Source organism: Abramis brama (genome assembly GCF_963993115.1).
Source record: "Abramis brama genome assembly, chromosome: 3".
Lineage (NCBI taxonomy): Eukaryota > Metazoa > Chordata > Actinopteri > Cypriniformes > Leuciscidae > Abramis > Abramis brama.
The window spans coordinates 39,663,051-39,679,515 of record NC_139965.1 but is presented as its reverse complement, the minus strand read 5'-3'; the positions used below and the strand labels follow the sequence as shown (position 1 = coordinate 39,679,515).

Genomic DNA, 16,465 nt, shown 5'->3' with positions numbered 1-16,465 from the left:
TTATAAAAAGCATTCCGCTTTGTTACATTTACCATGGATCCATCACCTTTCGGTCCTGCATTTTTTTTTTTTTTTTACATTTATTTTTTTTTTTAGAAAAAGCATAGAAAATAAGTCATAAGTATATGAAACAAATTCTTAGGTCCAATGCCATACAAAAATGTATGAATTAACTCTGAAGTCATTTTTAAATATTTGTTCATATTATAATTATTTAGTGTAACTCGGATTGATATTTTAGTAGCTCACTAATAATTTCCTTATGTTTATTTCCTTGTTTTATATATTTTGCTAAAGAGGAAAAAAAACATGTTTTACAACTGTTGTAAAACTTTGTGTTAATCCTTTGCATTTGGTCTTCCAAGCGAATTCCTTGAACACATCGAACAGATTGGAAGAAAAAATGTATACAAGGCGCCGTAATACCGTTAATAACTCTGCGCACACTGTATAAAACACCATTAAAGAAGATGCTGGAGTAATAGAAGGGAAATGTCTACTTTCTCCAAAACAATACATCCCCTAAAATTCCCATGCGCCTACTCTGATGCATCAACATGCAATACCTGCATGCATTGAAATAAATCCCTCTTTCCATCCTTCAGTGTCCTCTGCTTGATAACAACTACTGATTAATGTTACATGTTGCTTTAGATGTTGCTCAGGACCTCTGCAGATGACAAATAACGAGGCATCACAAAACTAATGAACCTTTTGTCTATTCAAGCTATACGTTTTCACAGACACGGGCCTAATATGTTCACCATTATGTATTTAGGCTGATTAATAGGTTACATGACTTGTGTGAACTCTGCACTTGTATCTATGTCTTTTAAAGTCTAATGACTGTACAGAGGAGAGATTGAGTAATAACATCAAGCTTTCTAAGACCCTCCATAAAAATAGACTGATTAGAGCCTCACGATATTCAAGTAAACATATTAGCTAATATTCATAGAACTCATATGCTAATATTCTTTACATTTTTTTTAAAAATACTAAAAAGACCATCCAAAATGAAACCTAAAAAAGGTGCTTATATATGTAAGCTGGGGCTAGTTTCGACTGATGGAAGATTAAAGGCCCGTTCACACTATAAAGATAGCTATAACGATAATAACCATATTAGCGTCCACACCAACGCGCGCTATCGTTCTCTTTATGCCTGCAGTTTTGTTGACTGCCGCTTTAAATGCCTGAGCTCTTTAAAGCAGGATGGATTCTGATTGGCTGTCAATGTTTTTATCGTTCATCAGCTGGAAAAAATGATTCAAAGATATCGTTTCTCTGTTACAGTTGTGGTGTGGACTCTGCTATTCTTTTATATTAAGAATGATTTATAGAACTATGTCTTTTCATTATAGTTATCCTCGGTTTGAATGGGCCTTAATTGTTCGGTTTTGGAACTGCAACCTAATACATCCCCTAATACGATAGATGCGTTTCATCTACACATATCATATATCCAGCATATACAAGTCCTGACTACAGTAACAGTCAAATTCATTTGGCTCGGTTTAGTTAAAACACCCTGGATGCGCTAAAAGAGTGCCCATTTCTCCCAAGCGGGAATGTGCAGAAATCGGCTTGCATGGACTTTCTTTTGAATGAGAGCGTTATGAGACTAAATTAGCATGTGCATATAGGCCAGCTGGCCCTCTTTGGGGTGGGACTATATGGCTGACTCCATGTTCTCGCTCCAGGCGTGGTCATCTAGGTTGTAAATGAACTTGGTGCGGTTGGAAGGGTTCTGTGCAATGTCCTTGCCCAGGTTGTCCAGGGTGAGGCTGGAGGCGAACAGCTGGCTTGGGGTCAGGTAGTCCTCACTGTTCTTTATGTACTTGGAGTAGTTCTGACGCAGACACTGCCAGGTGATGGTGTAGAGAATGAAGGCGCTGGATTTGAGAACGATGGCGATGCTGACGTAAAGGTAGCGGTAGGTGATGTTGTCGTAAAGCATGCAGGCCCCTTTAATGCCGCACACAGAGCTCCACAGTAGGCAGGTGGAGTCAATCCCAATGCCAAAGATCAGAGGTGGAGGAATGAAACCTGGGACATAGAACACAGAGGTCAGTATAATTGTACAGTACTTGTTTTTAAATGTAAAAATAAGATTTTTCATTCCTTTATATTTGAATTTGCCTTTAATTTCTTCACAAATTTGTTATTTAAAGATTACATTTACGCATTTGGCCGAGGGTTTTATCCAAAGTGACTTGCACAGTACATTGCATTCGTTGTGCACATTTACATTTTATCAGTTCTTGATATGAACTACCCTACAAAAGTGTTTTTCTTTTTTGAAATAAATTATTTTATTCCGTAAGGATGCATTAAATTGATTAAAAGGGACTAAAGACATTTATAACGTTACAAAAGATTTCTGTTTCATATAAATTTGATAATATCTATCAAAGAATCCTGAAAAATGTGTCCGGTTTCCACAAAAATATTAAGCAGCACAACATTGATAATCAGAAATGTTTCTTGAGCAGCAAAACATCATATTGGAATGATTTCTGAAGTCAAAAAATTCGGCTTTGCCATCACAGGAGTGTATTACATTTTAAAATGCATTACAATAGAAAATAGTTACTACTACTACTAATAATAATAATATTTCACAATATTGCTGTTTTAACTGTTTTGTTGATTGAATAAATGCTGCCTTTGTGAGCATAAGAAACTTATTACTGACCCCAAACTTTTACACGGTAGTGCACATACAAGTTATTTAAGCTAATTGATATAAACCAAACCAAGATAAAGATAAGGATGCATGTTTAAAATACTTGGACAAATTGTTATGCAAATATCTTACCTAGCAGCCGGAGCAACAGGAAAAGAACTCCAAGGGCGTAAGACTTCAGCTCTGGGCTCACAGTTCTACAGACACCAATGACTTATAGTTTAGTACTAGTTCATTATGATGTGCAGATGACAACCATGGCTGATTAAGACTCACGAAACCAGTGACATGGACTTAAATTTACTGGTGCCAGCAGCATTACCTGATCAGGATGATGACGGATGGAGTCTGGGCCATGGCTCCGATCATGCTGCAGACGCACACGACTGCTAGGAACGTGAGGAAGGCCTGCTGACAGCCTGGGCTGGAACACTTCCCCGGCGTGGCTGTCCCGGGCCCGTCGCCTTGGGCGATGCACTTACAGCCTGTCAGATTCTGAGGGAGGGAGGGAGGGAGGGAGGGAGGGAGGAGAGCAGAGCTGAGTGCATATTTCATGATGGATCTTAAGTGCTGCTCTGGGGATTTCTAGCGGCCATCCAGAGGAAAAAAGAACTGAATATTTGAGACAAAGGGGACTGATGTATCTAAAAGAGAGAGGAAAAATGAGCATTCCCAAAAGAACTCTTGCTACTTATGACTTTAGGAAGCATTTAAGCAGATGTGTGCCGGAGTCTATTGATCTGTCTGAATTGGGGAGTGTGTGTGTGAACGTCTGTGGAAGGAGACTCACTCCTCGGGTGCAGCCAGCCAGGCAGGCGGAGAGGTAGGTGATGCCGTTGGAGCCGCAGATGGGGCTTAGAGAAGACGTGTAACAATTGCAGCCTGACAGACATGCGGCCTCCGTCCGCTCCCATGAGCCTAGACTCCTAAATGGAGAGAATAATTACGAGAAGAGTAAGAATGACAAATTCACAGTTTATAAACATGATCCTCTGTAAAAATTAATGCTACAAGCACAAAAGTCTTTATACTCTAAGTGACTGTATTTATTGCCAATTGTTGTGGACCATTAAAAATTTGTGAGGCTTTTATGTTGTAGCGCTCTACTCACTCGTTGCCATAGGCAACAGTCACCCCAGCGACTGGGCCCGTATCACAGCCAAGGAAAAGGAAGGAGACGTAGCAGGCCGTAGAGATGATATTGACTAGCATGGCCAGACGAATAGCCCCTAATGCACACAGATCCAACTTTTTCACCAGGAGGCCGCCCAGGAAAATGCCCAGACAAGCACAGGGGATTGCTGTCATACCTGTACACACAAGCAAAAAAAAAATTAAAATAACAATTGACAAGCAGCTTTCAGTTACTTGCACTGTTTTTATTTGAAACTGTGTTTTATGACTTGGACGTTTTTGTGGACTTGCCTACCTAGGAGCTGGTTGGCGGAGGACGTTGAGAGGTTGAACTGCTGTTCGAGATATTTCCCTAGGAAGGCAGCGAATCCAGCCACCACACCGATTTCCATACAGGCAGCGAGAATGACACAGGTGAACACCGGATTGGACAGCAGATGCTTAGTCACCTTAGGGATAACTGAGACGACATTACACTGATATTAAATGGATGATCTGATGAAGATGTAGATGAAGAGAATGTTGTAATCCAGGGGTTTTCAAACTTTTTGATGTCAAGGATCCACAAATATGATGCCCATCCCCATCCTCTTACTAAAATGTAAAGACAGCTGTTTATTTTTATATGTAAATATCCATTTATACTGTGTAAGAAACATAATAAAATATATATAATTTATTTTTATTTTTTATATTGCAATTAAAGCCAAAAGCAAGATATTACATATTATATACATATTAAGATATGTAAAGTTGAACTATTAATAAATTATTTGTATTGTGTAATTATTTATTTCACATACTGTACTTTCGCAAGGCACTGTATTATATATGTGTGTGTGTGTGTGTGTGTGTGTGTGTGTGTGTGTGTGTGTGTGTACAGTGCCTTGTGAAGGTATGTAAAACAAAATAATTGAAAGCAGCTTAGCAAGGTTGCAACATAGGAATATATATTTTACATTTCACAACAGCAAAAAATTCAAATCAGCTTTATGTTTAATAGCCTAAAGAGTTGTAATTCCCTTATAATTGCCTTGCGAATAATTTCTAGCCATTCTTTAGAAAGCAGACTAAAACAGTAGGAATATAACATTTGGTTGTGCTAAAAAATATTGTTACACATATTAATATCTTGAGTTAACATGCTAAGTTTAACATATACTTTTATAAAATATTTTTTTTTTTCTTCAGCATCCTCCAGCATGAATTTAGGCTTTTATTCACATGTAAACATTGACAGGCGAACATAAATAAAAGCTCAAACACGCAGCATAACACAAGAATGAACCTCATTGGTTCTTGCTGAAGCTTAAACATGCAGAACATGAGAATGAACCTCATTGGTTCTCGCACATCAAGCGAACATGCTTGTGCTTCCATTTACCACAACTGATGTGTGAGTTGATGAATGTTTATATGTGAATAAAAGCCGAAATTCAATCTGTTCATTTGGACTAAACCGCTCTATTCATATGGATTAGTTTTACGATCTCTTTATGAACTTTTTGAAGCATCAAAGTTAGTTGTGTAGCTGTCAATGGAGGGACAGAAAGCTCCCAAGATTTCATCATAAGGATCTTCGTTTGTGTTTTAAAGATGAACGAAAGTCTTACGGGGTTGGAACAACACGAGGGTGAGTAATTAATGACAGAATTTTCATTTTTGGGTGAACTATCCCACTAACAGCATTTTGAGAGATGAGTTTTGTTCTCTACTCTGAAATGAAAACTAAAACTACTACAAGTAATGAACACTGACAAATCAAACTCTGTGTGTTTAGACAGTCTTTCTCTTTGTCCTCTGTCTCACCCTGCAGGTGCTGGCAGCAGGTTAGGCCAGTGCTGATCTCCGGGTCATCCGAGGTTTTGACTCCTTCGTACTCCTGCACCAGCTCAGCAGGCAGCATGGCCTGTTCGCTCTCACCCCCCGGGCCCTCCCCAGGCTCGTTCAGCGACTGCGGGAACCCGAACATGAAGAACGAGGAGAGGAAGAGGAAAAGGCCACATATGATAAAGCCGCCCCACCAGGCACCGATCCAGCGTGGATCGTCAGGAGTGATGTCCAGCGTGGCTGTCAGGAGTGAACAGAGATCTGATGAGGTATTACTGAGACACAGTTTCATTCATAATTCTTAACAGATGCTTTTATCCAAAGCCATTAACAAATAAGGAAAACATTTTAATAAAGGGATTGATTGTTGATGCCGGTACTCACATGTGTCAATGAAGACTGCATCAACATAAACTTTGGTGCACAGAGAGCCAAGAATAAAACCACAGGCTGGTCCAAAGACCAGTGTAGAGAATAAGATACCTGTAATGCAATACAACACACAAAATAGTCAAAATAGTTACGTAGGAAAATTATATTCATTCATGCAGAGTTTTGCCCAGATTGTTGTCAATTCACTTAAAGGCACAATATGTAAGGTTTTTGGATTAAAATATCCAAAACCACTAAAACAATATTAAATATTTTGTTGACTTGTGTACTTACATTATCCCAAATGTTTCCAACAATGTTTAAGTCCAGAGAAACCAGCTATTTTTAACCAGTGTAATGGCCCGTGTCATTGCGTTGCCTGTCAATGACGTCATATCTGCATTACCCTCAATAGTTTTACTTCAGTAGAAACCATGGAAACACGCTTTAATATATTATGTGTTTTACTAGACAGGCGAGCAACTGTTTGGATACCTTTATCAACAGAAAACTAATCATTGTTATATAGTTCAACACGGTTAGTCTTATTGTTTGAATCTCTTGTTTTCTCGCAAGTTACATGTTTGTATCATGCCTCAGAGACAACACTCATTTTATTCTTATTAATATGATAATCTAATATCAATTTAGCTTACTGCAGTGTACAACAAGTGTCTCATACCAGCCACTGAATGAACGCACAGAGTCATAACTTTCAACACACTCAAGCGTATTATAGTATGATTGTTTTGACCAAGTAAAACAGCGCTACGTTAAAGGGGTGGTATAATGCCCTTTTCACAAGATGTAAAATAAGTCTCTGATGTCCCCAGAGTGTGTATGTGAAGTTTTAGCTCAAAATACCCCACAGATATTTTTATATAGCATGTTAAAATTGTCACTTTTTGAGGGTGAGGAAAAACGCACCGTTTTTGTGTGTGTCCCTTTAAATGCAAATGAGCTGCTGCTCTCAGCACAGAGGGCGGAGCTTCAAGAGCTTGTGTTCTTTTACCTCACACACACGCACTGAACATTTCAAAAACTTTTAGCCTTTTATGTTCAAACCGAAGTCAGAAAGATGGAGAGACTCAAGAAGACATGACAACATGTAGACAACATTTCTGAATGGTTAGTTGATGAATTTATGTAGCTTATGTGTAGTTATCTTCTAGTCATTGATTAGCATATTCTGTCATGATAATCTATAAATCATGTTCAGGGGGCGGGGTTTATGTAAATTCTAGGGTTGGTGATGTCACTAACCCGGGAGGAATGTCATGTAGTCCCTACCAGCCGTTTGTTGTAGTCCTTAAAAAGCAATTTCTTTAAAAGCAAATATCTCCCTTTGCTTTGAACTTTGAGCGTTGTAACTTTGCAGATGTTGTTTATGTTCAAACAGCAACATTACACACTAACTAAAGTTAGAAAAGTGAAATCATACTCAACCACCCCTTTAACTTACCCCACAATTTAAATTTTTCAAAAAAAGTGACCTGTATGAGTAGATATGTAGTGCTTGCGGCTGTTTTATTAGAATTAAATAAAATAATGTGAATTTAAGTCATCAACTGTAACTGTAACAAAGTTCAAGTTCAGGGAAGAAGGAGGCAGGCGGTAAGCGTAACTTTAATCGTAAAATAAACATAAGAAACAAAACGAAAGGAGCGGCAGTGGCCGACAGCGGCATGTAAGCATAATAAAACAACAAAGTAAAATGTCCTTGGCTCTCGGCCCCGCCCTGCTTCACACCACAGTGATGATAATAAAACGTTATTACATTAGCTCATCCATGAACATGATTTCTGCCTTGAGTCCCATCAGATTGCTTTCCATCGGCTGTGGAAGTGAAGATGACAACTCCTCTGATTCCACACTCATTCACGGCGTCCTCAAGCTACGCCTTTATTATTGTTTTAATTAAGCTACTTTTAGCGGCGAAACTTACATACTGTGCCTTTAAATTAAGTTAATTTAAATCTTTCACACGTTATTAAGGTGGCATTTGCGCTAATTATCTAGATGCTTATGTAAATAGCATCTTTTTAGGGCAAAGTTTAAGAGTTTATTATTATTATTATTATTGCAGAAGGGGAATTATAACGTACAGTTGCAATCAAAATTATTCAACCCCCTTGAACTGGAAGGCATTTTGCTGCAGAGAACGACATTTCATGAAAACAATTCAACAAAGGCATTAGTAAACTATTAAATAAAGCTTATCAATACACATTTGAGTGATTCTGAGAACATAAATCTAATTGACTCAAAATTATTCAACCCCCAAAAGTCAAATTTTGTGCAGAATCTTTTATTCTTTATAACCTCCCATAAATGCTGCCTGTAAGTGTTAGAGGCTTCTGTCACCTCTCTACTTCAATCTTGGACCATCCCTCGCTTGAAAAAGCTTCCAGATCACTGATAATCTTTGGTTTTCACATTACCACTGCTTGCTTCAAATTCCACCAGATGTTTTCAGTGAGATTTAAATCTGAAGACTGTACAGGCCTCTCAAGAACATTCCACGACTGATCCCTGAACCAGGCTTAAGTAGATTTGGGTGTATACTTTGGGATGGCTGTCCTGCAGGAAAGTCCATTGATCATCAAGCTTCAATCTCTGCATCGAAGGAATCACCATCTTTGTTAAAAGGGCTTGATACTTCAAAGAGTTCATTGTGTCCTTCATACAGTCAAGATTTGAACTTCCTGCAACAGCAAAGCACCTCCATGACAAGACTGGACCACAGCCATGTTTGACCATTGAGATGGTGTTCTTCTGCTCATAAGCTTTGCCTTTTTTGCTCCAGACATACCACTGATCCATAGATCCAAAAAGTTCCAGTTTGGTCATATCACTCCATATCCACATTCTTCCAGAACTCCACAGGTCTATCCAAATGAATTTTAGCATATTCAAGCCTGTCTTTTATGTTTTTCTTGGTCAAGAGTGGCATTCGGCAAGATGTCCCAACATTAAGGCCATGCTTGTCTAGTGTTCTTCTTATTCTTTGCATTGCAAATGTTTTTTCCTCCTTTCATCAGGTCATCTTGCAGGTCTTTGGCAGTAAATTGAGGGTTTTTCTCGTTTGCTCTAATCAAAAATTGTATTCCCGTTGATGATATTGCGCTTTTTATCTCAAAACCCTTAAAGGTTTTCTGGTACAACACATGTTAAACTTATGAATAAGGCTGCCAGCTGTGTCTCTAGAAACCTTTAGTGGTTTGTAAATCTTATTGTAGCCATAGACTTTCTAATGTAATACAACATTTTGTTCTCTATAGCTTTTGTTAGAGCTTTTTTGACTTGGCCATATTTGCTAATCCACTTTAGCACATGGATTGGCTAAATGTAAGTAGGCCTATGTGTAACAGCACAAGCTAATTCAGTTTTGTTATAGAGCTTCCAAATGCTTAATTGTGTTTTAACACAACTTTGTACCATACTATAAAAATAAGTGACTTAAAAACAGCTATGACTATAATTATGACATAGCTGTATTACAAAAAAATGCTATTACCCAAAAGCATTACATTATATATTGACATTATCACTTTAGTTTGCCACTAAACTCTTATAGATGCAATTTTTTTAAAACTCTGTATCATTAGAAAAGCTTACAGTTGTAAATTATTACAGTCTCTGTGGGGTTGAATAATTTTGATTGCAACTGTATTCCCTTCTGAGACACAACATCAAGTAGCCCAAAGTAAAGACGCTATTTCCTTTAATGATTGTGTACATAAAAAAAAATGTAATAGCTAAATTGCATAATCTCTCATTGCAATAACTGGCACCTGATGAGTTTGTGATAAAGCTGATGAGCACAAACATTTCTGTGTTGATTATTATATCTTGTAGGAATACTAAAAGGGGGGTAGCCAGCATATAGATTATGCATGTGTTAGTAAATGTTGTACTATCAGCTGTTTTACCATTCGGCGAGTAATTATCTGTCCAGACACAGCATAAGCATGATCAGAGAACACTATAAATGAACATGTAACAGATAATGTACAGTCAGACGCAGCTGAAGGGGTGATCGTGTATCATCCTGAAGGGGTTTATTCTGCAGTAATGACTGACTGACTGTACATTATCCTGTGCATTATACGGCTATACACAAAATAAATAAATAAATACACTACCATTCCAAAGTTTGGGTTTGGTAAGATTTTACATGTTTTTGAAATAAGTCTCTTATGTTCACCAAGGCTGTATTTATTTGATCAAAAATTCAGTAAAAACGGGATTTTTCCATTTAAAATATCTATTTTATATATATATATATTATTATTTTTTTAATGTAATTTATTTCTGTGATGACACAGCTGAATAAAACCTACACGGACATGAAATATTGGTTTGAGTTGAAGTTCAATTATCAGTTTATTATAAGCACGCACTATGGTTATGTTGTCTCCCGCGTTAAATGCTAGACCTTTAAAGTCTGGTGGATTCTAATTGGCTGTCTATGTTTTCATCAATCATCACCTGGAAAACAAGAGTGAGTCCAACGATATCTTTCTGTTCTGAGAGTGATTCCAACTATATCTTTCCTCTGTGACGTTATCGTTATAGTTGTGGCGTGGACTTCCCTATTCACATAGAATTAGAATGGTTATTAAAACGTTATAGTTATTATAGTTATCGTCCTTGGTGTGAACAGGCCTTTACTATGGAACGAATGAACCTCATCTCATTGCTGTAAAGGGGCAGAAGGGTCTGTAACATGAACTTCAAAGTTGTATTTGCTCTGGATCTTTAAAAAGTGTTTTAGTTCTATCCATTAGTCTGGATGAAATTGATTAAGAATGTCAGTCCTTATGTTACCACTATGTAATCCTAGATCAGTTCTCTTACTATAGGATTCTGTATGAATACAAACGCTGGATAATTCACTTTAAACAGATAGGCCTTTCTGCTTGTGCCTTTGTGAAAGATGCCAAATGTATTTCTGTTAACCAAAGCCTCTGTGATCAAACAGCTAAATGACTGATTCCATTATGCCCACCAGCAATGACTGTCTCCAAAGAGGATGTTTATGTCTGTGCTAGTTTACACACTATGCTTCAATAGGAGACGGGTCCAGTTTTAAAGGTTACAAAGGATTAAAACACGCAAGAGTGAGAGAGAAAGAAGCTTGCTGGGGTTGCACAGACATTAATGCTCATAGACAGTCAAGTCAGCTCAATGCAAAGACGTCAAACACCCTGCAGAGAAGGAGACACAGCAGAAATGATGTGAAACGCACACACACAAACCCACAGACATTCACACAGAATCTTCACATCCGGACCTTGAAATACCTGTGGAAAGCTACTCAATTACAATAGTCAACTTCCATGCTATAGGGTTATATTTCGGGAGCTTTCTTAAGACTTTTGAGTCTGGGGTTGATGATCTAGTCTTTATTTGTATCAAATATATGGAGAATCATCGTCGTAGTGCGAGAGAATGAGAGTGAGAAGAATAGAGCGAGAGAGAGTGAGAAGAATAGTGAGAAAGAGTGAGCTGCCTGAGGGATGACAGAGCAGCCAGCACACATTAGCTTCACCGCAGAAATAACAGGCACTGAAGGCCATCATTGCTTCTTGTTTACACCCTGAAAACATAGCAACAGGAGATTAAGACAATGGTGCACCACTCTAAACCAATGGGTTTAAGCTCAATTCTTGGAAATTTCCCAAGTGAGTTCACCCCAAACCTACACCAGCCACACACAATAACTATGCGTTTGTGTACGTTCATACAAAAGCTTTCTGCTAGGGAGTCCTCCAGGAAGCAGTAAAGAGCTGATGCGCTAAGCATACAACATTTTGTGGCTTATAAATCATTAATAATAATAGGTGCTGTTATTGTTTCAACCCAGGATATTGACGGTAGTGCTACATGATATGCCCTAAAATAAAAACAACACTCTGTAGTGTTTCTTTAGTGCCTGACCAGCATGTTTTACCAGGAGTTCAAGAAGTACCATTTAAAAGACAGTATTTATCTTTAACTTGCATTCTACAATACAGCAAAATAAGTGTTTTTTTTTTTTTTAAATAGTAGCAAAAGGAGAGCATTTAAACCAGATGCTGTTGTTCTTTCCTGAAGTGATTTAGAATAGATTAAAGCAAATAAATCTGTTCAAAACAATTCATCTGTATCATTTCACAATAATGTTCGGTCATACTTTAGTTTAAAAGCCCAATTATCACTATTAACTAACTATTAACTACCAAATTTGCCTCAATAAACTCCTAATTAATATTACTGCTTATTAATACTAAGTAAGGTAGGATTAGGGGATGTATAGAATATGGTCATGCAGAATAAGGAAGTTATATGTGCTTTATATGTACTAATAAATAGCCAATATCATAGTAATATGCATGCTGATAAGAAATGAGTAAATAGTGAGAATTGGACCCTAAACTAAAGTGTTACCTAATGTTCAATGTTAGTTATTATAAACCAACAATGAACAATACTTTTACATTAATTGATAAAAAATGTACAATAAGGTTCCATTTGTTAACTTTAGTTAACTACATTAGTTAACATGAACTAACAATGAAAACTAATTCTAAAGCATTTATTAATCTTATTTAATGTCAATTTCATCATTCACTAATACATTATTAAAATCAAACATTGTATCTGACAATGAACAGTTGTATTTTGACTAGCTAACTAACTAGCAAAGATTAATACTAAATAGTGTGACTATTATTGCTCATAATTGTATTGCTCATTGTTAGCTAATATGTGTTAATGCATTGACTGATCTTATTGTAAAGTGTTAACCATTACAATAATTATACCATATTATAACCAATTATAATAATAATTATTATTTTTTACTTTGTTAATTTTACTTTTTAAATCCTAAACTGAATCAAAAGTTAAAATAATAATAATTATTATTATCATTATTTAATTACATTAATAATTATTAATCATTTGATTTTTTTAATAAAGGTTTTTAACAATAGGTTTATTAAAGTAAAATCAAAATCTGTCTATAAAATCTAGGTACCCCTGGTCACCAGGTACCCTCCACTATACTAAAAATTTCTTCTACTATTCTGTTTCATTATTAAGGAAAGAGAACAAAATAATGTGTATGTATAATGTGTGCATTTTTCATATGTTTGTATATGAATATAAATATGTGCTACTGTTTGTCACCCAGAATATCTCTGATTAAGGAGCACATAACACAATAATGGTTGTGTAGATCACTCTCACCAATATAAAGGGAGGAGTCTTCACGCCTGACATGATCATCGATGTAAGACACGCCCAGCGGCTGCAGGGGTGTCGCTCCAACCCCCAGAAGCATTTGAGCTCCGATCAGCAGCAGGTACATCATGTTGGTATTGGTTCTATTCCCACAGAAATAACTTGGATCAGAGAGCCCACCCCGACTGCTATTGGAGCACACGTCTTTTCCCTGTCCCACAGGTCGTGGCTCTCCAGACTGATATTCATACTGGTGGGTCAAGAACTCAGGCAGTGCTGACAGTAACGCTCCCAGCGCCATCACGATGCCCCCACAACCAATCAGCCGAGGCCGATGGGCCCTGGCCCCAAAGTAGCTGACGAATAAGATGAGGGCAAGGTTGCCAATCTCAAAGCTGCTGGCGATCACACCCACGTCAGCGCTCTGCAAGTTGAAACGTCGCTCTAGTGTGGTGAGGACACTGACCTAAAATATAAAGAAAAAATATACTATTACAAAGCTGTGAGATAATGAGCAATGACCACGTGCCATATTCACACCCATAATATGTTGTTTATGCTTTCGTGGCTTGGAGATCTTAAGCAATAGAATAGATTGATGAGATGAAGAACTCATTTACACAATATTGAAGGTATAAATCAAATGTTCTGAGAGTTGAAAAAGACTATGTAATTATTTAAGCGATTTATACATGTGCCATTTAGGTCACAACATCACATACATAACATGTTAAATACCTTAGATAAAGCAAAAGGTAGGGCATATTTGCACTTACATACAAAAATCATCATCCTAGGAAAAATAATAACTTTACTCAAGAGCAGATGCATTCATGTAGTGACGTGACTGTGTGAATCTTTCTCTTGTGCTGAAAGCTAATGTGAAGTCTATAGGCAGGCCATTTTAACATTTATTCCTTTAAACTAACTATTGTCTATGTTTCAGTTACCAGTACTTGTTTTTTAATTAGTTGTAAGTAATCTAGTAGTGGCTACTCCCATTAGTCACCAGTACCTTTTAGATACTAGTACATTCTCCTCTAATAGTCACTATCTCAATCCCCAGTCACTATTTTTATTGGCAACATATTGCACATTTTTGTCACTTATTTATATGGGCATCTGAAGTTTGGCACCTTTTTTTCTGAGACTCTAGTACTTATTCTGCTTGTTATAACATTTCTTATCTTGTGAGTTTACAAATCCTTTTTTTTTTTGCTTGTCATATGTAAAGACTGGAATCACTACTTTAGTTCAGTTAAAAATGTTACATGTAATAACTGGATAGGAAAACGGGATTACCCTATTTTAATAGTTATAAATAACTAAAGAATAACTACTAGTATCTAGTTACTAGTGCAACTAAAATAAGTACCAGCAACAACTGAAATGCATCTAGTAAATAGATGGAATCATTTTAAAAAAAACATTTTTTTCATTAATTTACTAAACAGGAATTAGTGCACATTAATAAACACTACTGTAAATGCGCCGGAGTTAGCAAAATATATATTTTTTTCAGCATCCTTGGAGATAAAGTTACAGAGTAAAAACAACCCTAAAACCAAAATATAAAATTAAAATGACAAAATTATTAAACTTGTTTTTTAAGCATTTTGTTTTAAAATTATGTATTAATTTTGCATGTAAAAAACGGTAAGTAGCCTACTCATATTATGAGTAAATTCGGAATAGTTCCTTATTTCTACTTAGTCGTAAAGGAATTAGGCTACTATCTCATAAATGAGTAGCCTACTAGTAAACAGATAGGGCCTAGTCAATAGCATATAGCATCTAATTAATAGCATTTATTTAAAAGTTAATAGTGAAATTGATAAAAGTACTAGTCACTGTAAGATAACTTTTAGTAGCCTACTACTACAGTAACATAAAAATAGTATTAGAATAGCCTACTAAAAAAATATTTTATTTTTTTCAAGGAATAAACATCTTTCCATAGAAGGTCTGATCATTGTGACATATTTTTGTTTCCAACCATAAGTGCATCCGTGGCTCAAAGACAAAATAAGGTAATCGACCACTGGGCCACTCACTAGACTGATGATCATCTTCCATTATAGCGCCTCTAAATCACGTAGAAATAAAGCAGTCGCAGTACCGCACGCAAAACCCCAGCTACACATCATGATGTGGTTTATTTATCTTGCTTTAGGGTAAAGGTAAGCGATGCGTACCGGACACCATTCAATGTCATCCACATACAGTGCGTACGTAGCCTAGTATGAGATGCCTGTGTTATCGGCTCGACTTACCAGATAGGCTCCTACAGTGCCCTGTGCCAACATTAAGGCACATTCTGATATGAGGAATATTTTGATGTTGGAGAAGCATGATGTCTTCTTCTGGCACGCGTCTGGCTCAGTGTCTGTCGTGCTTCCCTCAGCGTACATCCTCTGATGCGGACTGCAGCAAGCAGAAAGACAGGCTCGGACAGAAGGTGACCATTGAGGACGAGTGCAGATGGATCCTCAACAAGACGTGCACGGCTCCATTAATATCGCCTCCGGTTCCGGTCCGCTTTCAAATCGAGTCTTATGAAATGAATCTTGAGCGTTCTTAGGACTGTCACCTCAAAAACTGCGCACTCGCATCTGATCCGTTGATCTGAATGGTTCAAAGAAAGCGACGGAAGACCAATGCAGCCTATTAATAACCATGAACATCAGCGGCACGCGCGGAAACTGCGATACAGTATTACGTGAGGCGGTTACAGTGAGTCCGCTGTTCTTCCGTGAGGAGAGTTTGCCGGTGTGGAGGACTCAGCTCATGCGTGTCCCCATCTACACCACAGCCTGCACCAAATGATGACCTCTCTCTCCTTTTCATTTCTACTGGCTCTCTTTATTTCCTCCTCCTCCCACAAAACACATCTATTAGGTAGGTAGGTAGGTAGTTAGTTAGTTAGTTAGTTAGGTAGGTTGGTACTGTATAGATAGATAGATAGATAGATAGATAGATAGATAGATAGATAGATAGATAGATAGATAGATAGATAGATAGATAGACCGACCTCAAGATGATGCATTAACAGATTTAGCCTATTAATAATTTTATCAATAATAAAAGGGCTCAATCAAGAGAAAAAAATAGATTTTTGTGTCAGACTTAGTGCAGTTGTTTCTGAATTGTCAAAGTGAATTTTATTCCCAGACTAAAAATAACCCTCAATATGTGTCCCCTGAGAGCAAT

General features: G+C 37.2%; 1 protein-coding gene across 1 annotated transcript; it reads right to left on the bottom strand.

The window, feature by feature from the left end:
- Window positions 1–60: 60 nt before the first annotated feature.
- slco3a1b (solute carrier organic anion transporter family member 3A1b) lies at window positions 61–16,055 on the bottom strand. The gene is made up of 10 exons (XM_084108328.1): window positions 15,529–16,055; window positions 13,262–13,721; window positions 6,038–6,136; window positions 5,633–5,893; window positions 4,119–4,283; window positions 3,801–3,999; window positions 3,480–3,615; window positions 3,012–3,184; window positions 2,822–2,886; window positions 61–2,049 (listed from the first exon to the last, which is right to left on the bottom strand). The coding sequence occupies exons 1-10, from the start codon at window positions 15,664–15,666 to the stop codon at window positions 1,673–1,675; spliced, it is 2,073 nt and encodes a 690-aa protein (XP_083964454.1). The 5' UTR covers window positions 15,667–16,055; the 3' UTR covers window positions 61–1,672.
- Window positions 16,056–16,465: the final 410 nt, after the last annotated feature.

Bases quoted from the DNA above. Each gene is read 5' to 3' on its own strand.
- slco3a1b (XM_084108328.1), bottom strand. From the start codon at position 15,666: ATGTACGCTGAGGGAAGCACGACAGACACTGAGCCAGACGCGTGCCAG. The intron at 3,616-3,800 runs GTGAGTAGAGCG...CTCTCCATTTAG, and splicing joins ACTGTTGCCTATGGCAACGA to GAGTCTAGGCTCATGGGAGC. The intron at 2,887-3,011 runs GTAATGCTGCTG...TGGTGTCTGTAG, and splicing joins TCCGTCATCATCCTGATCAG to AACTGTGAGCCCAGAGCTGA.